At 38.3% G+C, this 25300-nt stretch overlaps 1 protein-coding gene across 6 annotated transcripts in view; it reads left to right on the top strand.

Annotated features, from left to right (window-relative positions):
• DDX4 (DEAD-box helicase 4) overlaps nucleotides 1–25300 on the top strand; it is a 104001-nt gene continuing 78701 nt past the window's right edge. For 2 of the 6 annotated variants that reach the window (XM_021076577.1, XM_021076580.1), the window contains exons 1-3: nucleotides 1124–1142; nucleotides 1882–1967; nucleotides 10735–10795. In XM_021076577.1, coding sequence (XP_020932236.1) covers nucleotides 1127–1142; nucleotides 1882–1967; nucleotides 10735–10795 — 163 coding nt within the window. In that variant the 5' untranslated portion in view covers nucleotides 1124–1126. 6 annotated transcript variants of the gene reach the window in all.

Consider the following 25300-nt stretch of genomic DNA (forward strand, 5'->3'; position numbering starts at 1 on the left):
GGTTCCTAGTCGGATTGGTTAACCACTGCGCCATAAATTACTTCATCCTCCATGTCTGAGTATCAGACTATGTTGGGACCCATATTTCTGAAATATTCAGAAGCTTATTCAAAGTTTCAGGGAATGGAATATTAGGAAATTAAAACCAAAGATACAAACTGCATTTTTCAAGTCATCGGTTGCTATGCCTTTTGGAGGGATGGGACAATATGGAGGGATTTCCCCAACCTTCCGTGGGACAGAACAAGAATATATGATTGATGAGACCATAAGCGCTGAAATGATCTTTGGTTTGGCCAGTAACCCTAGGACTATAAAAAGGTGGGCCACAAACCCAAGCCTTCATGAATAACCTACACCAGCACAACTTTCTTCTTCCTTTTGGATCAGAGGGCATCTCTTCCCCATATGGGCCCCCAACTCTGTAAGACAGGTTACTGTCTTCACGGCTGCCTGATTATCGGTGTCTCAGTCTCACCCTGCCCTCACCGGGAGGAAAAGGCAATACACCACCTCCAGCGACCTCAGCCAGACGTTTAGGCACCGGGGAACCCATGGATGTTGGATGTGAAGGAAGCGCCTCAGAAATAAAAAGCCAGAGAGGCCAACTGCCAGGGACAGCAGTAGGTAAAGGGAGAGGAGAGCTTAAAGAGGTAGGTGGGAAGGCATTTTATTCCTCTTCCATATTTTCCTTCGGCTTGCTGAGCTTGCACAGGGAAATCTATAGCTTCTCCAGACTGCGGACCCCACCCAAGAATCTAGGGACAAGTGGCGCACGGCCAGCCTTTACCCCCGATGCCCAACGGGCCACTCTGATGAGCCCAGCGCAGCCACTGAAGCCTCAAAAGCCAACAAGTAGGGTAGGAGTGGGTGGAGATGGGGGCGGGACGACGCCAGCTGCCTGAGCACTGATTGGCTGGTGGTGCTCGTCGCCTGGTGCCATTTGTTGTTGAAGCAGCGCACCTGACGTAGTCAGCGTCCTGCACGTGCAGCCGTTTAAGCGGCGTCAGAGCCTGCGAGGACCCAGGAGAGCAAGCCGAGGAGAGGTGAGTGGCCTGGCGGCTTTTCCGCGGCACGGGCCTCGACCCAAACCCCTGCGCTTCCCAGTAGGTGGACTTTGGGTCAAATGAAGAACGGATTAGGTGGGCAGGGGTTAGAAGCCATCCTTTGGGGTCGTTCTGCTTCCTGCTGGAGGGTCTAAAATCACTGTGGTTGCCCGAAGGAAGGAGTTGGGGCCTGTAGAGGAGGCAAAGGCGCCTTTTGGCCAGCCCTGCGCTTGTTTTCCTCTGAACAGGGATGGTTGCAGTAACATTTGTGTATAAACACTCCTTAGTGAAACTTGTGCTGTGTTGGCGGCACTCGGACCACCTAACTACCCTACCTCTCTCTGCTAAACTTCAAGACCTTGCTTGTTTCCCTGCCCTGCTTCCTAAAAAAGCTAAATCAAAAACCCCAAGCTAAATGTCTTACCAACTTTTGAAGGAGGCGGCTGAAGATAGAAACCTTGAGTAGTGTCTGAAAAATTTCCCTTCCCCAGATATTAAGGCCAATAAGCTGTTTGGGGACCTTTTGAGGAAGAAGATAAATTCTTTCAACAGACTGGGGGGAAAGTCTAAGCATCAGTGGGGACATGGTGATTGCTAAAATGACTAGCTAAGTGGTTCAATAGATTTTTAAAGGTAGAAAGGATGAACATAAACGCTGTCTCTAGGTAAGGAGCAAAACTTAATTGCCCTTTTTGCAAAAAGTTTTGGGGAGGATCAACATCTAGTTGAGTAGTTTTGATGGGCATATGTGAAATGATGAAGAGTTATACTTTTAAAGATACAACTCTGATCTAATTGAGGCCAAATATGCATGTTTGTATTTTTATAAAAATAGAACTGGAAGCCACCATGGGAGATGAAGATTGGGAAGCAGAAATAATCAAACCTCATATGTCTTCCTATGTTCCCGTATTTGAGAAGGTACTAAAATTTACAGTTATTCAATGCTACAGTTATATCAAAGTTGAAAATCACTGTGATGGGGAAATTCTAAATTACATAATCTGTGTCAGTAAGCTGTGGTTATCGCCATGTGATTGTCATTAACTATCTTATGGGGAGTGACAAAGAGGCACGATAGGCTTCAAATTGAATGAAATAGTCTTATAATTTCATATTTAAAAACTAATAACATGTATAATATTAATAACCCAATTTAAATCTCAGTGATTTAGGAGTTACTGTGAGTGATCACAAGTTTGTGCTAATGTCTCTGAAAGACATACACTTTTAGAGAAAATCAAAAAATATAATTTGGTTTTGGATGACATTTTGAATTCTGAAAATTGTTTTTCTATAAGGAGCACTCAAGATAAAAACATAGGCTGATTCAGATGGTAATATCAGTTTGATTTTCAGATGTACAAATCATCATCAGATCTTTTTCCTCAATAGCATTTGAAGAGTTATATTGTAATTTAGAAAAAAGGGTCATGGAATGGGTTTTTGGGTTTTGGTTTTGACTTGAAAATTGACTTTAAAAATGAACAGACTCTTACTTTAGAAGTCAATGTATTTTAATGGATTGCCTTTTTTTTTTTGTCTTTTTAGTGTCACACCCATAGCAGATGGAGGTTCCTAGGCTAGGGGTTGAATTGGAGCTCTAACCACTGGCCTGCTCCACAGCCACAGCAATGCTAGATCCGAGCTGCATCTGCCACCTACCTACACCGAAGCTCACAGCAACATCGGATCCTTAACCCACTGAGCAAGGCTAGGGATTGAACTCACATTCTCACAGATGCTAGTCAGATTCATTTCTGCTGAGCCACAATGGGAACTCCTTTAATGGATTGCTTTTACGTGTTAGCTACTTTAAAATGTATCCAAAAGTTGATTTTTTTTTTTTCCCTTTTAGAAGTTCCAGTTTTTGTGCGTGTTAGTCAATTCTGGCACTTTCTATTTCAAATGCTGTCTTTGTGGAAGTTCTTATTTTATCCCAAAACATAAAATATCCTTTATTTGTCTTAATTTGATTCTGTGTGTATATATATGTAATTTATATTAAAATACCTAAGCTGCTAATTGAATTTATCATGTTTCTTGTTTTAGAATTTTAGAAATGACATCTTTTGTATGTTATCTTTTTATAGTCTTCTTCCTGTCATAAAAATATTGTAACACTATTGGGAAAAGGGAAGAATCACTCATCTTGTTTACTAGTACACATGCTCTGTTAAATTTTTAGTAAATTTTCTTCTGTTTTTCCCAAACATGTTTTTATATAGATTGTAATGATAGTAAATAACACTAATTTTTGACTTCAACTTTTTCACTCTTTAGCATTATTTCATATTACTAATTTCCTACAAATAATTTCTCATCATTATATAATATTTCATGGAACAGATCTACCATAAAATAATTAACTTTGTGTTGGTGGGAATTTATAAGATGTTATCTTTTCACTTTAATATTGTCACGAAGGAGTTCCTGTCCTGGCGCAGTGGTGAACGAATCTGACTAGGAACCATGAGGTTGCGGGTTTGATCCCTGCCCTTGCTCAGTGGGTTAAGGATCCGGCGTTGCCATGAGCTGTGGTGTGGGTCATAGACGTGGCTCGGATCCCGTGTGGCTGTGGCGTAGGCCAGTGGCTACAGCTCCGATTGGACCCCTAGCCTGGGAACCTCCATATGCCGCGGGAGTAGCCCAAGAAAAGGGAAAAAAGCAAAAAAAAAAAAAAAAAAAATATATATATATATATATATATATAGTCTTGAATATCTACAGCTTATTCTTTGTTTTAGTTTGGGAGTACATTTTAAAAAAATGGAATTACTTGGCTATTGGATATTTTATGGTTCTTCCCCCCCGATTAAATAGATTTGTTCTAATACAAAGTTTATTCACAAGTACAGACTTTCTTCCACTTGGACTTGTCTAATTTTTATTTTTTCTTAGTGTGAGATTTTGTCTTAAGTGTTCTTAATATAGTATACTGCACTGTAGCATATTGTGTATATTTTTTGCATAGGGTGTCAGAAAACGAGGATGGCTGTCAGTTTTACAGATTTACCTTTTTGGAATCTTTGTGCTATTCATTAACATATCTTCTTTCTTGATACTGGTCATACTATATTGAATATTAATTTTATGTTAACAATTCTACCTTATAATTATTAGTACATATTTTTGTGGGGCCTATTTGTAGTAAACTTTTTGTGTTTGTTGCCAACTTAACACCTGGTGCTACTTGTGCAATTAGTTATTTGGCCTAGTTGATTTGAAGGAATATGGCACAATCACTGGTTTTGTTTGCCTGCCTTGGTTGAATAAGAAGTGTAGAAAAAGGATGAATATATGACCTTTTTATGGAGGAGAAATCTGAGGTCATTTCTTCAGCATATTTTCTTTTAAAGACACCATTTTGATTGATCTAAATGAATTTCTATTTCAAGGGGGTAAGCTGGATTTCCCTTTTGCTAAATTTATATTGGGTCTGAAACCATCTTGGATTGGTAACAATATCTTTGGTCAGCTTTTTCTGAATGCTTCTCAGGATCGTTATTTGGAGATTTAATATTAACATCTTACATAATTTTGAACTAATAGGCTACTGTTCTGGTAGTTTTTAGAATTTCCCAATTCTGGTTTTTGAAGTGAGTGTACCACCTGGTGATAAAACAATAAAAGGTGTGAGGTTAAAAGAAATTTGATAACCTAGCAGTAACATACTCCAGAAATCTCAGTGGTTAGGTATTTGCATATTGCATACAAGCTTATTGGGATGAGCGATGAAATGGATGAGTATGGTGACTGTAACAGGATGATGGGTTTGCTTGCTAGCTGCAGTGCATCTTGTTAGATGACCCTGGGAGTAAGTGTACACAGTGGCCATTTATGTCTGATTTATTTATTTTTTGGTGGCACATTTCAGAAGGCAAATGCTTTTGTGATTAAAATGAAATATCTCGAGATGATTAGTTCATCCACAATTATTTTATTAAGTTGTAATAGCAAAGTTTATAATAATTAAGAAAAAGAGTTTATGGCTTCTTTCTTCACGTTCATACTGCAGTTCTGCAGTAGCAGGGAAATTGTGGTGCTCAGACATTGTTGGGTTGGCAGACCTAAGGAAGTTGAAGTGCTGGAGCCTGAGGAGGATTTCCAGCAATTTCTGCTGCTAGTCATCAATGAGATGTGAGAAGATAGTGTATCTTGTATTTGAGAGTATGGAAAAATCATAAATGCTGAATAAGAGGAAGTTGTGGGGGATAGAAAATATGTATACCCAAATGAAAACTGAGGAAAGTGCTCTGACTTCTTTTCAAAATCTAAATGATGGAGTCGGGGCAGAGTACAAAAACTCTGAGAGAAGGCTAAAGGGATTGCCAAAGTTGGCAGAGATGTTGGTCACACTAGTCTAAAGAATAGAGAAAAGTGAATTCTCCTGAAGGAGGATTGGCATTTTATGGGCAAAGAATTCTAGTCAACTGATGGAGATAGACTGACACCCAGGAGAATCTGAAACCAGAGAGCCTTTCGTTTTCTCCCCTTTTTTTCCTCTGTATATACTCTGTCCTCTCACTAGGTTTCAGGTACATGGTAACCTCAGTGTGAGTTTTGATAGTTACTTCCGCAAACAAAAACATTTAACAATTGGAAAGATGCTCTTGGGTACAGAAATTAGGGCTTAGTTGGTAAGTGTTTGCCACAGACGTATTTGTTCCTGGGCTTTGGTGGTTTCTAAATTTTGAGGAGCTTTACTCTTGTGTGACATGATAGGTTGCTGGAATCTTAGGTCCGTGTGTGATACCTGACACTCAGAGTTGGAGTTCTCTAGCTCTGGAGGTGCTGAAGAAGCTGCATTAATTTTAGGAGATGACTCCACACAGCAGTTGCTGGAGAAACTGAAGAAGGGACCAGACTTCATTTGGGAATATGAATGGGGCTGATTTGGCTTGGATCAGAAGAAGGGGTGGAAGATGATACTGTCTGTATTTTGGGACTTTAAGTTCTGTTTTAGGTCAAAGGAGGAAAGATGTATTTTGTTCAAAATTTAAATTTCATGTGGCACACTATCTGATGTAACATATCTGGTCAGTTTATTTGGACCATTTAACTTAGCTTTATTTGATAGAGAACCTAGAAGAAGAGATGAAATCTCGGTATTCTGACCATGTTGATGTAGTATTCTGATGTAGGCATAAAATGGAGGATATTTGCAAAGGAAAATGTGGGGAAGGAGCATGTGGAACTTTCAGCATAGGTCCATAAACTGGACAGGAAAGAGGCATTTTCAAGGTTTATAAGTTGTCCAGATATAAATTCACTTGAGTAGCAGATCTAACAAGTATATGAAGTCAGAACTCTACCATGTTTTAGAAAAGCCAACTTAACCATGTTAATAGAAGTATTCACTTGTTTGAAAAAATAAAATACCTAAAAAATAAAAGTGTGATATTCTAGAATTGAAAATAATGAGTACAAAGTAAAAAGAAATGTGTTTATCAAAATGAAAACAGATTATTTGTAACTAGCTCCATATGAGAACCATTATGTTTAAAACACTTTGAAATTTCTAAATTGGTTCATTTGGATGGGTAAAGAAGTATCAGTGGTTTACAGCTAAGTGTTTTAAAAATAAGCTAATGTCAAGATGTATGACTCAAACAAATTTTTATTAAGCCTTATTAGGTGCTGGAGATAGTGGTGAATGTGATAGATAAGGGAGAAACTAAGGGAACACAACTATCATGAATGCTGTGTTTTACTGGGGGAGAATAAGCACATATTAAAATCAAATATAAATAATGAAAAGTTTGAAAAAAAATCAGGAAATGTGTGTGTGTGCACGCGCATATGTGAGAGAAAGTGTGATTGGGGGTAAGGTGAATTTAGATCAGGTAAAGAGGAAAAGCTTCCCTGAAATAATTACTCATGAACCCGAGACCTGAAGAAGTCCCAACATGTCATCATTTAAAGGTACTGAGGAGGAAACAAACTTGGTAACAGGAAGAAGTACAATGCATTAGTTTCCTATGGCTGCTATAACAAATTACCACAAACTAGAAAATTTTCTCTCACAGTTCTGGAGTCCAGAAGTTAGAGATCAGTGTGTCAGCAGTGCTGTCCTCCTTCAGTAGGCTCTGGGAGAGAATCCATGCCTCTTCTAGCTTGGTTATAGGCAGTCCTTGGCTTGTGGCTGCATCTCTCTCTGTCTTAACATGGCCATCTCTGTGTATTTGTGTTAACACCCTTTGCCTCTCATAAGGATACTTATGATGACATTTAGGGCCCACTCAGATAATCCAGGATAGTCTCCTAACTTTAGAATTTTTGGTTATATCTGCTAGAACTCTTTTTTCCAAATAAGATAACAGTTTGCACATTTTGGGGATTAGAACTTGGTATCTTTGGCCACTGTTCATTCTACTACAGCTAGTATGACTAAGCACAGTGAGGTAAGTCAAAGTTGGTAGAAAATGAAATCCAAGAAGCAAAGACAAAAGGAGGAGAAGAGAAGGATCATGGAGAGAGTTGATAGGATTGAGTGGGCTGAACTGGGGAATGAGAGAGAGAGTGGTATCAGGTTTTTAAATTTAAGCAGCTAAATGGATGGTGGTGCTGTTTGATGAAATGAGAAATATGTGCAAGATGAACAAATTTGGGAGGAAAAAGTCAAGAATTCTGTATTGGTTGTATTCAATTTGCAGTGCCTAAAAAGCATATAAGTAAGAATGTCAGTAGGTTATATGAATGTATTGCTTAGGAAAGGGATCAGAGTTATAGATACAAATTTGAGAATTATCTGTGTATTAGTGGGATTTAAAGCTGTGAGATTGGGTAAAGTTGTATAGAGTTAAACAAACTTAGAGGGCTCTGTCCTAAGCTGTGGGGCTTAAAGGTACATTAGAGGATTAGCTGGGAAAGGAGATTGAGAAGGGAGTGGCCAGTAGGATAAGAGGTAAACCAGGGCAGTGTGTGTGTTCCTTAAGCCAAAGGAGAATGTTGTAAAAAGGAAGATCATTTGTTGTTTCAAATGTTTCTGAGAGCTCCGGTAGGATTAAATATAAAAGTAGTAATTTCATTACATAATACCCTTATTATAAGCTTTTTCAGTGCAGAAGTGAGGATGTAGATAGGGTAGCCCGAAGGAAAAACGGGATATGAGAACGTGGAGGCAGCAACTGTAGACAAGATGTTTTGTCTATAAAGAGGCAGAGAAGTAGTATAGTAACTGGAAGGGAATATGAAGTTTATTTTTAAGGTAATAAAAAAGGTTAAGAATTTTTTACAATGAAAGATGAATTCTATTGAATGTTTTTGATGTCTTATTTCAAAATTTGCCTTAAAATTTGTAAGTTTCACGTATGTGGGATTTAAAATGCCACAGTCATGCGAGTTCCCATTGTGGCTCAGCAGTAACAAATCCGACCTAGTATCCATGAGGATGCGGATTCAGTCCCTGGCCTTGTTCAGTGGGTTAAGGATCTGGCATTGCCATCAGCTGTGGGTAGGCTGCAGATGCTGATTGGATCCTGTGTTGCTGTGGCTTAGGCTGGCCTCTACAGCTCCTGTTCAGCCCCTAGCCTGGAAACTTCCATATGCCGTGGGTGTGGTCCTAAAAAGACAAAAATAAATAAATTCCACAGTCTGATGATTGTCTAATAATAATTTTTCAGTTCTATAGTGCCAGAGTGTTTTATTACTTTTTAAGGCTATATAAAGCTGGTAGTGTTATAACATTTATAAAACCAGCCCCTTTTTAGGATCTATTTACCCAGTAATACTTGAAGCACTAGAAAAGAGAAGGAAGTCTTCAGAGTTTCACTTTAAATAGGGGAAACTGGAACACTTTTCTTGTTTTAATGTTTATATAATTATAAATTGGAACTTTTTACTATAGTAGTTATCAAAAGTTCAAGCCATTTCAAGGATTCTATTGTCTTTCTGCTTTAATGTCAGAAAAATAATTGGTTGACTTTCAAACTTTATAAAAGTAGTTTTAAAAGTCATTTAGTATCTTTTATGAAAGAAATTTTAGAAAATAAGTATTACCTGAAGGTACCTACCTTGGTGAACTCCCTGCAGGTTTGGGTTTATTTAAAGGAACTTAGTTGAAGAAATATTGTGACTCTTCTAGTGAAGTCAGTTGTTTAAAGTATCATTTATAAATTTTAGGTCACCTTTTGTTCTTAAATTATTGAATTCTGATTGCAATATGCAAGAATTGCAGAGTTCTGTTCAGAAGTTTTGCCCTAAGTAGAGGAAGCTTATTTGAGAGGAAATAAAGGAGTGGCTTAATGATAAGGATGTCCTAGGAGTTAGAAGTGAGAAAAAAGTTACTCATGTTGTCATTAACCCAGGGATACCCTGAGAAATGTAGGAAAGTTCCAGAATTAACTTGATAGCTATTGATTTTATAACAAAAGTTAGATTTTCTGAGTCCAACAGCCATTATACTTTTGCAAGTGTAATGCATATGCATTAATAGCAAATACATTTTGAGACTAAAGTAGGGAAAATAAGATAGTATTTGGGAGCATCAAAGACAATCTTGAACTATTTCTGTGTCAAGTTTGATTGAAACTAGTCATGAATATTCTGACCCTGTTTCTGACATCCACCACTTTAATGGATTTGTAGTGCACCTGAGAGATGCCTGTATAGATACATTGTTTTTATTGCATAAGTGAGGTTTTCTTTACTTGAGGGTTCTTTTTTAAAGTTTCACTTTTTTAAAATATCACTTTAGTTTCACTTGATATAAACACAGTTGAAGATTCAGAAATAAATTTCTGTGGTGCTTTACTATAGAAATTGTTATCTACCACTCTCTTGTGCTCTACTTCATTCTGTAGAATTTTGATGAGTTTGCTGTAAAATACTGAACTCTATAAACTCTATTGTGTATTGGCAGGCAGTGATTTATTCATATATATATATATATTTTTGACCTTTTTTTTTGACTTTTTTTTTTTTTTTAAGGGCCACACCTGTGGCATACAGAAGTTCCTAGGCTAGGGGTCAAATGGGAGCTACAGCTGCTGGCCTACACCACAGCCACAGCAACACCAGATCTGAGCCGTGTCTATGATCTACACCACAGCTCACAGCAATGCCGGATCCTTAACCCACTGAGTGAGGCCAGGGATTGAATCTGCGTCCTCATGTATACTTAGGTTCGTTTCCGCTGAGCCACAACGGGAACTCCCGTTTTATCCATATAGATTAAATGGTTAGATTTTATTTATATAATAATAGTATTTAATTATAGTTTTCAAGTATATGGGTGGCTAAATTTTATTTGAAGTCAGACATCAGCAAACTCTTTCCATAAAGGGCCAGACAGTAAACTTTTTAGACTTTGCAAGTCTTACGGCCTCTGTTGCAACTTTGCTATTATAGTGCAAAAGCAGCCATGGACATACTTAGGTGAATGAGTGTGGCTGTGTTTCAATAAAACTCTCTTTACAAAAACTGGTAACCTACAAGACTTGGTTTGTGGCTATAGTTTGCTGACCACTGTTTTAAGTGATATATCAGTGTGTTATACATACAATGTTAAAGTGAAGGTGTTTGGAGTAGTTAATAAAGGAAAACCCAGTGACCTAGAAAATCTTATATTCTATAATTATTTTGTTCTGAACAAAGCCCAGTTGTTAACATTTTTTAGTGTTTGTGAGACAGATGACACTTTTTTATTATTCAAAGTAGAAAGCTAGTCTTTTCTTTCTTCTTACAGGATAGGTATTCTTCTGGAGCAAATGGAGACACTTATAATAGGACTCCAGCTTCATCATCAGGTATGTGTTAAAGTAAAAAGGTGAAACTGTTTTTCAGTTAAGGGCTTCATCCACTGGATGAGGAGCAGACTAGTAGACATCTTGTAGAGGATGTTTTTTAAAGTTCCTAGCGAGAATTCATTGTAATTTAGATATGTTTGCTTGAGGGCCACTTTCTCACTAACAAAAGGGAGAGAGAAGAGAGTGTAGTGCTGTAGAGTATATCATTTGATTTAGTGGGTTTGCTGTAACCTGAGCCCAAGCTTGGAATTTGCATGTTTGGCTTTCAGGCTGCTAAGGAATTGTCAGGGTTCCTGATATAAGGCAGTAGGAGCTTGGGCTTTGTAAGATGTTGAAGCAAGTTGCAGTGGTAGTAACATGCCCAGACAACAACTTTTTAAATCAAACCTGCTGTACTATCAAGGTAATATGAGATATTTTTGGGATCTGAGAACTAATTTAGGGGCGATCTGAGGCAAATAAGAGAAACAAATCAAGATATGGTAGCTGCTGCATTTCCCCTATTCCTTGTTTCCATCTAGGTTGCCTGCATATTTTACAGAGTTGATGTGGATGGGAAGATGGGTAGAAGTGGTAGGACTTGGACTACAGAGTTAAGCTCATAGCACTAGTCTTCGTTTTGTTGAAGTCCAAAGCAGGTTGAAATGGTATTTCTGCTATTTTTTTCCAATTTTTTAGATTGTAAAATACATGTAACACACAATTTACCATAGTAGCTGTTTTTAACCACAGTGACATTGCTGTGTAGCCACCACCACCATCTACCTCTAGACCTTTTTCATCTTCTAGAGCTGAAACTTCATACCCATTAAACAATACCTCCCCAATCACTCCTCTCCCCAGCTCTTGGAAGCCACTGTTTACTTTCTATGAATTTGAGTTACTGTGAATTTACTATGAGTCTCTTATGAAATTGAGTAACTGCTACTTTTAAGTCTTACTCTAGTGCAAGAGAAAGGACCTGGTAACACTAGGTAGTTTCATCATTTCTCTCATTGAAAATTAGTGGATGAGATTAAAAAAAACATAGTCAGGAGAGCTGCTGGCTTACTGAAGCCTGACCTAAAGTGAAAAAACATGTGTAGACATAGTTTCTAAATTGTGGAGGGGAATTTGAAAGTTCATCAGGCTAAAGCAAATGTAATTCCCATGTTCAGCTTAAGTTCAGAGTAATTCTCATGATAGAAGAAAGTTAAGTTTAGAAGAGATGCTTTTGCTGTTGTCAAGATGCATTTATCTCTTGCATACATTTAAATGGAACAGTTTAATATAGAATATATTTTCAAAAGTTTATGAAATATTCAGATTTCAAAAGGCTAACCACATACATGTGTGTACTTGAAAGAGTCAGAAAAGTAATCTGTACTTCTTAACACATCTATATGCTTAGATTATGGTGTAGGTAGGAGAAACCTTGTTTTGTGAGGCATCAAAGACAATTTTTGTAAAGGAATGAAAGTTTGGGTCTATAGTGTATTAAAGTATAACACTACTTTGTGGTGAAATCATCAAGAAGCTAGATTGAAATAGCCACCAGCTAAAAGCCAGGACTTCCTTAACATTAGATGTCAAATGTCCGGGCTAATAAAATACAGTCAAGTAATGAAAAACATAGATTACCTGCTTATCTTCTGGATAGCAAGTATGTTGGTAGCTCTTTTTTAAGTGAATTTTTTCATAAAAATAGGTTTTCTTATTATAGAAATGAATAATCTACTAAACCAATACATAAATATTCTTATTGCAAAAAAAAAAAAAAAACAAAACAAAAGTGAAAAACTTAAATACAGAGGTGAAAAGAAAGAAATGATCTGGAATCTTGGCTCCCAAGTTTAGCCACCTTTGACAGTATGCTGACTGAATTTTTAGATTTCTGCTTGTATTCCCACATACGTAATTGTATTTCACTGGCATATTTGTACGTGTTACTTTTTATCATAAATACCTGTCATACTTTTCCTTGGCTTACGTGCTCTTGTCTTCTATACCCTTTCCAGGATCTTAAGATGGTATTTAGGCATATCTCTTTTCATTGTCTGTTCACAGCAGTGGACTCTAATACTACATCTTTCTTTCAGTCTCTTGTAGCTAATACATTTTTCTAAGTTAACTGGTATAATCTAATTCTTACCAAAATTCAGTGAGGAAAATTCATGTTACCTGGTTTAAAAATGTCCAATGGTAACTTCACAGCTTATAATTGAAAACATTTAGTCCCCTTTCTCGTCATTTGACTTCCTAGCATGCAACCTGAGCACCTATATACACCTAAAAGATGCAACCAATCAACCATCTTTTCCAAGATGAAAAAAGACTTGGAAAATTTTTCTGGAAATTTCTGAAAAGCAAAACTTGAGTTTGCCCTCAACTAGCAACTATTTACATAGTATTTACATTGTGTTAGGTATTGTATATAATCTAGAGATGATTTAAAGTATGTGGAGGGTGTTAGGTTATATGTAAGGACTATGCCATTTTATATGAGGGACTTGTACACCCAGGGATTTTGGTATCCCTGGGAGCAGGGGATGTGTGGAGGAAATTAAGGGATGGGTCCTGGATCCAGTCCCCCTCTGATACTAGTTTTAAGCTTCTCCCCTTCCCTGGCATGCCCTGTTTATTACTTCTTCCCTTCCTACTTTCCTAATGGTTACCACACTTTTTGCATGAAAATCTATATTCAATTTTTATATCATGGCTGTGTATATATCATTTACTTATGAGCCATGTAATATATTATGGTTACATTCAAGCTTCTGTTTTGTTTTTATTAATCTTTACCTTGTTTTGTCTACTTAATCTTCTGTTTCTTTCTTTTTTTTTTTTTTTTTTTCTTTTTAGGGCCACACCAACAGCATGTGGAAATTCCCAGGTCAGGGGTCAAATCAGAGCTACAACCACCAGCCTATACCACAGCCACAGCAACGTGGGATCCACATCTGCAACCTATACCACAGCTCACTGCAAGGCCAGGTCCCCGACCCACTGAGCGAGGCCAGGGATTGAACCCATATCCTCATGGATACTAGTCAGATTCATTTCTGCTGTGCCACAACAGGAACTCCCAATGATTTTTTTCCCCATTTTGGCCGTCCAATGGCATATGGAGCTCTGGGCCAGGGGTCAGATCTGAGGTACAGTCATGACCTGAGCTGCAGCTGTGGCAGTGCCGGATCCTTAGCCCACTGTGCGGGGCCGGGGATCAAACTTGAGACCCAGCAGTCCTGCCACTGATGCCCTTGCTGCACAGTGGGAACGCCTATGTTTCTATTTCTAATTCACTTCCAAACCCTCTGCCGGAAGCCCAGCTCTCCATTCATATCTATTTATGTTCATAGTTTTTAACTTATCTTTCTAAGCATGGATATCTATCAAACTATATTCATAGTTCCTATCATATATACAGTGATCTATCAGTTTTATTTTTCTTTGATTCCTCAATCCTCTCCAGTATAAGCGTGCTGCTCCCTAGGTTTTCATCCCAAGAATTACGCTTCACTGCTTTACTATGTCACATTCCTTTTTCCCTGGATCCCATGTTTTTGTATCTTGATTCCCCTGTCTCCCAACTTTGGTGGAGCCCATTTTCCTACAGCTTCTTGGGAAAAGAAGCATGGTAAATAAATTCGAGAGACTGCAAATGTCTTTATTTTCATACTTGATTCATAGTTTAACATTTTAGGTTGGAAATAATTTTTCTCCACACTCTATAATCACTTCATTTTACATGAAATTCTAGTGATGCTATGTTCAATAATCTGAATAGTGGTCATTTGTATATGACTTTTTCTAAACTCTTCTAAAGCTTTTAGGATCTCACTTTGTCTTCTGCGTTCTGAAATTTTTATGACGATATACCTCGATGTGGGACTTTTTATTTATTGTCCAAGACACTTAGTGCGTCTGTTAAATCTGAAATTCATATCCTTTACTTGTGAGAAATTTTATTTATTTGTCTGAAGATTATTATAATTTCATTTGAATATTATTTCTGTTCCTTTTATTGTTTGACTTTTTCCCATGTGTTTGTGTAGGTGACTTTCTTCAAAAGTCTAGTGCTCCTTGCCTGCCTTTTTGTATTTGAGAGTGGAACATGAAAATGCTGATTGGAAACTCAACTTTGTGCCTGGGCACAGATTGCTGACTGCTGGATTCTACTATTAAGTGACTAAGCCAGGGTTAAGCTGTTTTGTTGGGGAAAGCAGTTTCTCTAGAGAGGAATCATTTAGATCTTTCCTAGAGGATTTCAGTTTTTAAAACTGTTTTCTATCTCATTTTGTATTTCATTCTTCTTTCCCCTCTGGTTCCTCATTGTATTGTACAGACCCTGTGCTGTCTTTGCTGATTTCTTTCTTAACCATTTAATTTTTTTTTCTTTTTCAATGTTTTACTTTTAGCCAAGCTATTGAGTATAATCTCATTGTTTTAATATGCACTTATCTGATTATTTATGAGCTTAACTGTCTCTTTCTATGCTGGTTATCTTTTTGGGTTTCCACTTATGTAAGTTTGCCTATTTTATTTTTAGTCCATTTTTTGTATTGGGCGTGTTCTCTTTTTGTTGATTGGCTAGCATTTTTCTTATGTTTTAGATTTTATGATTTTTATTTTTAATTTTGTCTTTTTATGACCGCACCTGTGGCACATGGAAGTTCCTGGGCCAGGGGTCAAATCAGAACTCCAGCTGTCGGCCTGTGCCACAGCCATGGCAAGACTGAATCCGAGCTGCATTTGCAGTCTTCATAGCAGCTTGTGGCAATGCTGGATCCTTAACTCGCTGAGTGAGGTCAGGGATCAAACCCAGGTCTCCAGGGAGACTGTGTCGGATCCTTAATCTGCTGAACCACAATGGGAGCTCCTTATGCTTTTTTCTGATTTTGACATTGTGAACATTTCCTTCCACTTATTATCTGTCAGTTTTGTCCATGATATTCCTCACTGATCAAAATTTATAATTCGAAGCCATTAAACTAATTTTTTTGCTTTCCGATTTCCTTTGCAGTTTTAGTTAAGAAGCTCTTCCCTACCTCTGTGTCAAAAAATAACCACCTAAGTTATCTTTAGCGTTTTACCTTTCACATTGAGCTTTTACTCATCTGAATCTGTTCTTTTTATTTTTTATTTTTATTTTTTTAACAGTAGCTGATAGTTTATTAAAAATAAACTATTTTAATTACTCAATATATTTATTACATTTATAGTTGTACAATGATCATCACGACCCAATTTTATAGGGTTTCCATCCCACAACCCCAGCGCATTTCCCCCCCCGCCCCCCGTCCTCTGAACTGTCTCCTTTGGAAACCATAAGTTTTTCAAAGTCTGTGAGTCAGTATCTGTTCTGCAAAGAAGTTCAGTCTGTCCTTTTTCAGATTCCACATGTCAGTGAAAGCATTTGATGTTGGTGTCTCATTGTATGGCTGACTTCACTTAGCATGATAGTTTCTAGGTCCATCCATGTTGCAAAAAATGCCGGTATTTCGTTCTTTTTAATGGCTGAGTAATATTCCATTGTGTATATGTACCACCTCTTCTGGATCCACTCCTCTGTCAATGGACATTTAGGTTGTTTCCATGTTTTGGCTATTGTAAATAGTGCTTCAATGAACATCGGAGTACATGTGTCTTTGCAAGTCGTGGTTTTCTCTGGATAGATGCCCAGGAGTAGGATTGCTGGATCAAATGGTAGTTCTATGTTTAGTTTTCTGAGGACTCTCCATACTGCTTTCCACAGTTGGTGCACCAGTTGGCGCACCAACTGACAATCCCGCCAACAGTGTACTAGGGTTCCTTTTTCTCCACACCCTCTCCAGCACTTATTGTTTGTAGACTTTTGGATGATGGCCATTCTGGCTGGTGTAAGGTGGTACCTCGTAGTGGTTTTGATTTGCATTTCTCTAATAATGAGTGATGTTGAACATCTTTTCATGTGTTTTTTGGCCATCTGTATGTCTTCTTTGGAGAAATGTCTGTTTAGATCTTCTGCTCATTTTTGGATGGGGTTGTTTGTTTTTTTGGTATGGAGCTGCAGAAGGTGTTCATAAATTTTGGAGATGAATCCCTTGTCAGTTGATTCACTTGCAAAGATTTTCTCCCATTCTGTGGGTTGTCTTTTCATTTTGTTTAGGGTTTCCTTTGCTGTGCAGAAATGTGTAAGTTTGATTAGGTCCCATTTATTTGTTTTTGTTTTTATTGTCAATACTCTGAGAGGTGGATCTGAGAAGATGTTGCTGTTGTTTATGTCAGAGAGTGTTTGGCCTATGTTTTCCTGTAGGAATTATATAGTATCTGGCCTTACTACATTTAGGTCTTTAATCCATTGGGAGTTTATTTTTGTGTATGGTGTTAGGGAGTGTTCTAATTTCATTCTTTTCCATGTGGCTGTCCAGTTTTCCCAGCACCACTTATTGAAGAGACTGTCTTTCTTCCACTATATGTTCTTGCCTCCTTTGTCTTAGATTAGCTGACCATAAGTGCTTGGGTTTATTTCTAGGCTGTCTATCCTGTTGCATTGATCTATATTTCTGTTTTTGTGGCAGTATCATACTATGTTGATCACTGTGGCTTTGTAGTAGAGTCTGAAGTCAGGTAGCCTGATTACTCCAGTTCTGTTTTTTTTTTTTTTTTCTTCCCAATATTGCTTTGGCTGTTCAAGGTCTTTTGTGTTTTCATAGAAATCTTTTTTTTTTTTTGTCTCTTTGCTATTTCTTGGGCCGCTCCCGCGGCATATGGAGGTTCCCAGGCTAGGGCTCTAAGAGGAGCTGTAGCCACCGGCCTATGCCAGGGCCACAGCAACGCGGGATCCGAGCTGCGTCTGCAACCTATACTACAGCTCACGGCAACACCGGATCGTTAACCCACTGAGCAAGGGCAGGGACCGAACCCACAACCTCATGGTTCCTAGTCGGATTCGTTAACCACTGTGCCACGACGGGAACTCCCATAGAAATCTTAAATTATCTTGTTCTAGTTCTGTAAGGAATGTCATTGGTAATTTGATAGGAATTTCATTGAAACTGTAGATGCCTTAGGTAGCATTGTCATTTTGACTGTATTGATTCTTCTAATCCAAGAGCATGGTATATTTTTCCATCTAATTGTGTCTTTGATTTTTTTCAATCAGTGTCATAGTTGTCAGAGTACAGGTCTTTTGTCTCTTTAGGGAGGTTTATTCCTAGGTATTTTATTCTTTTTGATCTGATGGTAAATGGGGTTGTTTCCCTAATTTCTCTTTCTGATCTTTCATTGTTAATATGTAGAAATGAAATCGATTTCTGTGTATTAATTTTGTATCCTGCAACTTTACTAAATTCATCGATGAGCTCTAATAGTTTTCTTGGTAGTGTCTTTAGGATTTTCTAGGTATAGAATCATGTCATCTGCAAACAGTGGTAATTTACTTCTTCTTTTCCAATTTGGATTCCTTTTATTTCTTTCTCTTCTCTGATTGCCATGGCTAGGACTTCCAAGACTATGTTGAATAACATTGGTGAAAGAGGACATCCTTGTCTTGTTCCTGATCTTAGTGAAAATGCTTTCAGTTTTTCACCATTGAGAATGATGTTAGCTGTGGGCTTGTCATAAATGGCTTTTATTATGTTGAGGTAATTACCCTCTATGTCCACTCTCTGGAGAGTTTTTATCAGGAATAGGTGTTGAATTTTGTCAAAAGCTTTTTCTGCATCTATTGAGATGATCATATAGTTTTTATTTTTCATTTTGTTGATGTGGTATATCACATTGGTAGATTTGTGGATATTGAAAAATCCTTGCATCCCTGGGATAAATCTTGCTTGACCATGGTTTTCATGTATTTGGTTTTAATGTATATTTGTATGCAGTTTGCTAATATTTTGTTGAGGATTTGTGCATCTATGTTCATGAGTGATATTTTTCTGTAGTTTTCTTTTTTTGTGGATTCTTTGTCTGGTTTGGTATCAGAGTAACGGTGGCTTCATAAAATGAGCTTGGGAGTGTTCCTTCCTTTGCAGTTTTCTGGAAAAGTTTCAGAAGAGGTGTTAACTCTTCTGTGAATGTTTGGTAGAACTCAGCTATGAAGCCATCAGGTCCTGGACTTTTGTTTTTTGGAAGTTTTTAAATCACATATTCAGTTTCAGTACTTGTGATTGATCTATTCAATATTTTCTGTTTCTTCCTGGTTCAGTCTTGGTAGGTTGTACCTTTGTAAGAATCTGTCCATTTCTTCTAGGTTGTCCATTTATTGGCATACAGTTGCTCATAGTAGTCTCTCATGATCCTTTGTATTTCTGCAGTGTCAGTTATAATTCTCACTTTTCATTTCTAATTTTATTGATTTGAACTCTCCTTTTTTTTTGCTTGATGAGTCTGGATAATGGTCTATCAATTTTTTTGATCTTTCCAAGAACCAATTTTTGGTTTCATTGATCTTCTCAATTGTTTTCTTTGTCTCTATGTTATTAATTTCTGCTCTGATTTTTATGATTTCTTTCCTTTTACTAATTTTGGGCTTTCTCTCTTCTTCCTTCTCTAGGTGTTTAAGGTGTAAGATTAGGTTGTTTATTTGCATTTTTCTTCTTTCCTGAGATAAGATTTTACTGCTATAAACTTCCTTCTCAGACCTGGTTTTGCTGTGTCCCATAGATTATGGATTGCTGTATCATCATTGTAATTTGTCTCTGTGTATCTTTTAATTTCCTCTTTAATTTCTTCATTGACGCATTGATTGTTTAGTAGCATATTAAACTCTTTAGCATCCAAGAGTTTGTGTTTTTTGCTGGGTTTTTTTTTTTGTGTGTGTGTGTAGTTTATTTCTAGTCTCATAGCGTTGTGATCCGAGAAAATGATTGAATTAATTTCAGTTTTTTAAAAATTTATCAAGGCTTATCTGTGGCCTAAGATAGGATCTATCCTGGAGAATGTTCTGTGTGCACTTGAAAAGAAAGTGTATTCTGCTGCTTTGCAGTGAGAAGTTCTTTAGATATCAGTTAGGTCTATTTGGTCTAATGTAACTTTTTTTTTTTTCTTTTTTGTCTTTTCTAGGGCTGCACCTGCAGCATATGGAGGTTCCCAAGCCAGCGATCTGATCAGAGCTGTAGCCACTGGCCTATGCCAGAGCTCACAGCAACTCTGGATCCTTAACCTACTGAGTGAGGCCAGGGATCAAACCGGTAACCTCATGGCTCCTAGTTGGATTTGTTAACCACTGAGCCATGATGGAAACTCCAAGGTCTATTGTATCTTTAAGGCCTGTGTTTCCTAGCTGATTTTCTGTCTGGATGATCTGTCCATTGCTGTAAATGGAGTGTTAAAGTCCTCTCTATTATTGTGTTACTGTCAGTTTCCCCTTTTATGGCTGTTAGTAGTTGCCTTATATAATGTGCTACTCCTATGTTGGGTGCATATATATTTAAAATTGTTTCTTTTTTTTTTCCACTACTGTTTTTTTTTAATGGATCAATTAGATATCCATGAAGATGAGTACAGAGCAGTTTCTGCCCCTTTATTATTGACCTGGCCCACTTATAATTGAGCAGAATTAACATTCAGAGTTCATTTTGATTGAAAACACAAAAGCTGTACTATCTTAGTGTCATTATCACTATCAAGAAGCAAGCCAAGGTCATAACAGGTTTTTCCTAGATTGTTATAAGAGATTAATGTAGCTTAATAACATCCAATTTACTTTCTAGATCAACCAAATAATATTAAATGGTGATAGTTTTTCTTCAAAACCTGTAAGTACAATCAGCACATATATGATTTTGAGAAAAATTTAATATGTTAACTTCACCATACAACTATATTCTAAGGTTATTATTTTTAAATGTAAAGAAATGGATCCTTATAAGACCAAAATAACCTGAAGGCCACGAGGTTGGTTTTTACTTTTTCCTTTTTTTTTTTGTTTGAACAAAATATGCACCACGATGGTTCAACAAGTAAGGCAAGTGCCTTGAATATGAAAGCTGTAGTTTGCAATGTACCACATCTAGAACCCAGGGGAAGTGAATCATTCTAATTAAACATCAGGAAACATCATGACAAATTGGCTTGCAGCATAAAAAGTGTCCATTTAAGTGTCTTTTTTCTTCATTTGATCTTAGCCAAAAGGCCGAGAAGCGATGTGTCTTTTTTCTTAATGATCAGAGATCCCATGTTGTTGCCACTTTCTTCATTGTGTTTTATGTGCGATCCATCACAGAGTGGGAACTTGTATGCTGGAAGTCATATTCATGGCTCTGTCACTTGCGAGGATGTGCACAGGATGCTGAGCACAGACTGGCTTGTGTGGACAGTGGGAGTCAAGGGACTACAAGCAACGGTCCTAAGGGCAGTGATACCAGGCCGCTACCATGGAGGCGCCTGTTATTTCTTCTTCTTATATTAATTCTTTGATCATTATGTAATGTTCTTTGTCTCTTGTGGCCTTCTTTTATTTTAAAATCTTTTTTTTATGATTATGAGTATTGCTACTCCTGCTTTTCTGTAATTTCCATTTGCATGTAATATTTTATTCTATCCCCTCACTGTAAGTCTGTATTTATCCTTAGATCTGAAGTGGGTCTCCTGTAGACAGCATTTGTATGGGTCTTGCTTTTGAATCCATTCAGCTAGTCTTTTTCTTTTAGTTGGAGTATTTAATCCATTTTCATTCAATGTAATTATGGATAATTATGTATTTATTGTCATATACTTAAAATTATTTTTTGTTTGCTATATTGGGTCTATTTTCTTCCCTTCCTCTTTTTGTTGTCTTGTGATTTGCTGATCAGGTTTAGTGTTAGGTTTGGCTGGCTTTTCTTATTTATATGTGTGACCATCATAGTTATAATGACTAGTGGTTCCATATATATATATTTTGTTTGTTTGTTTGTTTGCTTTTTAGGGCCTCACCTGAGGCATATGGAGGTTCCCAGGCTAGGGGTTTAATTGGAGCTACAGCCGCCATCCTACAGAACAGCCACAGCAATGCAGGATCCAAGCTGTGTCTGCGACCTACGCCATAGCTCATGGCCATGCTGGATCCTTAACGCAGTGAGTAAGGCTAGGGATCGAACCCGAAACCTCATTGTTCCTAGTTGGATTTGTTTCCTCTGCCCCACGGCAGGAACTCTCTCTTATATTTTGATATATCCATCTACATGTGTGCAGAGTTGGTTCGTCTTTCTGATCTCCTTAATTTCAAGTGCATTTTCAGTGTTCTGCGTTTGTCCTCTCTTCTTCTCATGCTTGCTAGTTTAGATATCATATTTGTCAATGGGTGATTTATTACTTTTAAATTTTCTTTGCCTTTACCAGTAAGATTCATCATTTTTAGTATTCTTGTTTCTAATTGTGGCCTTTCCTTATCTGCTTAGAGAAGTTCCTTTAGGAGTTGATGAAAAGTTGGTTTGGAGGTGCTGAATTCTCTTAACTTTTGCTTGTCTGTGAAGCTGTTGATCTCTCCATCAAATCTGAATGAGAGCTTTGCTGGGTAGAGTGTTCCTGTTTCTAGGTTTCTCCTCTTCATCACCTCAAATATATATAGCCATTCTCTTCTGACTTGTAGAGTTTCTGCTGAGAGATTAGCTCTTATCCTAATGGGAATTCCTTTATATGTGATTTGTTGCTTCTCCTTTGTGGCTCTTATTATATATATTTTTTGAACCTAAATTTGTCAGTGTGATTAGTATGTGTCTTGCTGTATTTCTTCTGGGGTTTATTTTGTATGGAATTCTCTGTGCCTTTTCCACTTGAGTGAGTGTTTCCTTTCCCATATTTGGGAAATTTTCAGTTATAATCTCATCAGATATATTATTTGGCCCTTTTTCTCTCTCTTCTACTTCTGGAACCCCTATGATGTGAATGTTGGTAGGTTAAATGTTGTCCCAGATGTCTCTTAGACTCTCCTCAGTTTATTTATTTATTTATTTATTTATTTTCTGTAGCAGTGATTTCCACCACTCTTTCTTCCACCTCACTTATTCTTCTGCCTCTGTTAATCTTGCTATTGATTCCTACTAGATTATTTTTTATTTCAGCTGTTGCATTATTCATTTTGTTCTTTAAATCCTTTAGCTCTTTGTTAAACATTTCTCTTAAGTTCTCAATCTGTGTCTCCATTCTTTTTCCAAGATCTTGGATCATCTTTACTGTCATTACTCTGAATTCTTTTTCAGGTAAATTGCCTATCTCCTCATCATTTGGTGTTTTTTGTGTGTTTTTGTCTTGTTCCTTTGTCTTAAAGCTGCTTCTTTGATGTCTCATAGTGTATACCTTTCTATTTATCTTCCCCTTGACAGTTGATATGTAGATGTTGAAGCCAGTGTCCAGTCCTGGAGTTCTCAGGGATGGTAGTGGTTCACATGTACCTCTTTGCTAAGTAGGCTCTAGGGATTGTTCTCTGTAGATATAGGAGCAGGTTTCACTGTTCTGCTGGCACTTTCCTTGCTTGGCCACTCTAGGGATCTCTATCTAAAGCCTCAGGGGTGGGGGGTTTCTCCCTAATTGTTGCTCACAGGCTGTCTCTGTAGCTGCAGGATGTGTGTTTCTGGTGGTCCCTCCCCCTGCCTTGCTGCTGGTAGGAGTGCTCTCTGTAGTCCTGCAGATTGGAATGTGGGTTAATGGGCCTCCCCTGGCTCCCTTGGTGTGGAAAGACTGCCACCTATGTGAGCCCTTCACAGGGCCCCTGGCAGGGGTCCTGTATCTGTGGTTTTTTGCCAGTTGGGAAGCCTACAGCTCTGTCAGAGAGTGGGCACTGGCAGCCCTCTCATGAAAATGGGCACTGCCCCAGGCGGCTTTTCTGGCATTGCTTTGCTGGTGCAAGCTTCTGCAGATTCTCTGGGCAGAGCCAAGTTGCCTTTGTTTTTCCTGATGAACAGGGGCAGGCACTGGTAGCCCTCTCACGGGAAAGGGCACTCCCACATTGGCATGAACCTCTTCAGATTCTCTGGGCAGAGCTGAGATGCCTATGTTTTCCCTGCTCAAGCGGGTCACTGCTTTTGCAGGAAGTGGGCGCTGCCGCTAGCAGTTTTTCTGGCACTGCTTTGCTGACGTGAGCCTCTCTAGATTGCCTGGGTGGAGCCAAGATGCCTGTGTTTTTCCTGATCAGCAGAGAGCAGGCCTGGCGGCCCTCTCATGAGAATGGGCGCAGCCTCTCTGGGTGGAGTTGAGATTCCTGTGTCTTCCCTGCTCAAGCAGGTCATCGCTTTTGTAGGAAGTGGGCACTGCCACCCCCAGCTTTTCTGGTGTTGCCCAGCTGTTCAGATCCCTGGCAGATTCTCTAGGTGGAGTCACAGTATCTGTGTTTTCCCTGATCCTTTCGAGGGATGAGCACTGCCAGCCCTGGCAGCTCTTCTGGCACAGGTTGGGCTCCACTAGCGTAGGGCCCCTGCCGGCCAGAACCAGGAACTTATGTTATTCCCCCAGGCAGTTACTCCACCTGCTCCAAAAAGTCTGTAGCTCTCAGGGTGGGACTGATTCCCAGCCATTGCTAGGCAGCCACTACAGCCAAGTGATTCCCAAGTTGAGGCAGGCAGTGTCCTGCAGCTTGAGAAAGCAGGCGTAAGGAGCAAGGCTGTAGTGGTGGATCCTGTCTCTTCCTTCTAGCACTCCCAAACAATGGCATCTTGTCTCTAAGCCCAACTGGGTTGCCTCCACTTAGATGCTCTCCATTGTGGTCGCCCTATACTCTAGTCCCTCCAGGCTATTTTCGCAAGGGCAGTCCTGGTTTTTTCCCCACGTAGAGGGCCCCAGCTCCTTCTTTGGGTCTGATCCCTAAGACCATAGTTTTAGTTCCCAACACCATCTGGTACCTGCCTATGGTTGCTTGTTGCCCTTAGCATTGACTATTTATGAGGACTGTCTCCTTCTTAACTGCTTCAGACCACTTATCTAGAGTTCCTCCTGTTTTTGGCTGGTCTCATCACTGATGTGGGAACTTCCTGGGGTGCAGGAGCTATTCCTCTTTCTAGCTCCCACCTGGGGGAGCAGGTTCTGTCTCGTTTCCTTTTGCTTTTTTTTTTTCCCCACTTCTTCTTTCTTATGTCCTATCAGGTTTTGTAATGTTTTTCTTGTTCTATCATAATCTTGAGGTCTATTGTCAGTTTTTCGCAAATTTTCTATGCAAATGGTTCCACCTGTAGTTGTGTTTTCAATGTTTTTGTGGGAGTAGATGAGCCTTACGTCCTGCTAATCTGCCATCTTTGTAATAAGTTTTCAAAATTTTTTAAAAATCACGGTAAAATAAACATAAAATTTACTGGCTTGGCTATTGTGAATAGATGCAGACTATTGACTTTGAAATGGATTATCAATGAGATCCTGCTGTGCAGCACTGGGAACTATGTCTGGTCACTTATAATGGAGCATGATAATGTGAGAAAAAAGAACACATACATATATGTGTAACTGGGTCACCAGGCTGTACAGTAGAAAATTGACAGAACACTGTAAACCAGTTATAGTGGAAAAAAATGAAAATCATTATATAAAAAAATAAATAAAATGTATTGGCTTAATCATTTTTTAAAATAAAATGATTAA

This window comes from Sus scrofa, chromosome 16, assembly GCF_000003025.6.
Source record: "Sus scrofa isolate TJ Tabasco breed Duroc chromosome 16, Sscrofa11.1, whole genome shotgun sequence".
Lineage (NCBI taxonomy): Eukaryota > Metazoa > Chordata > Mammalia > Artiodactyla > Suidae > Sus > Sus scrofa.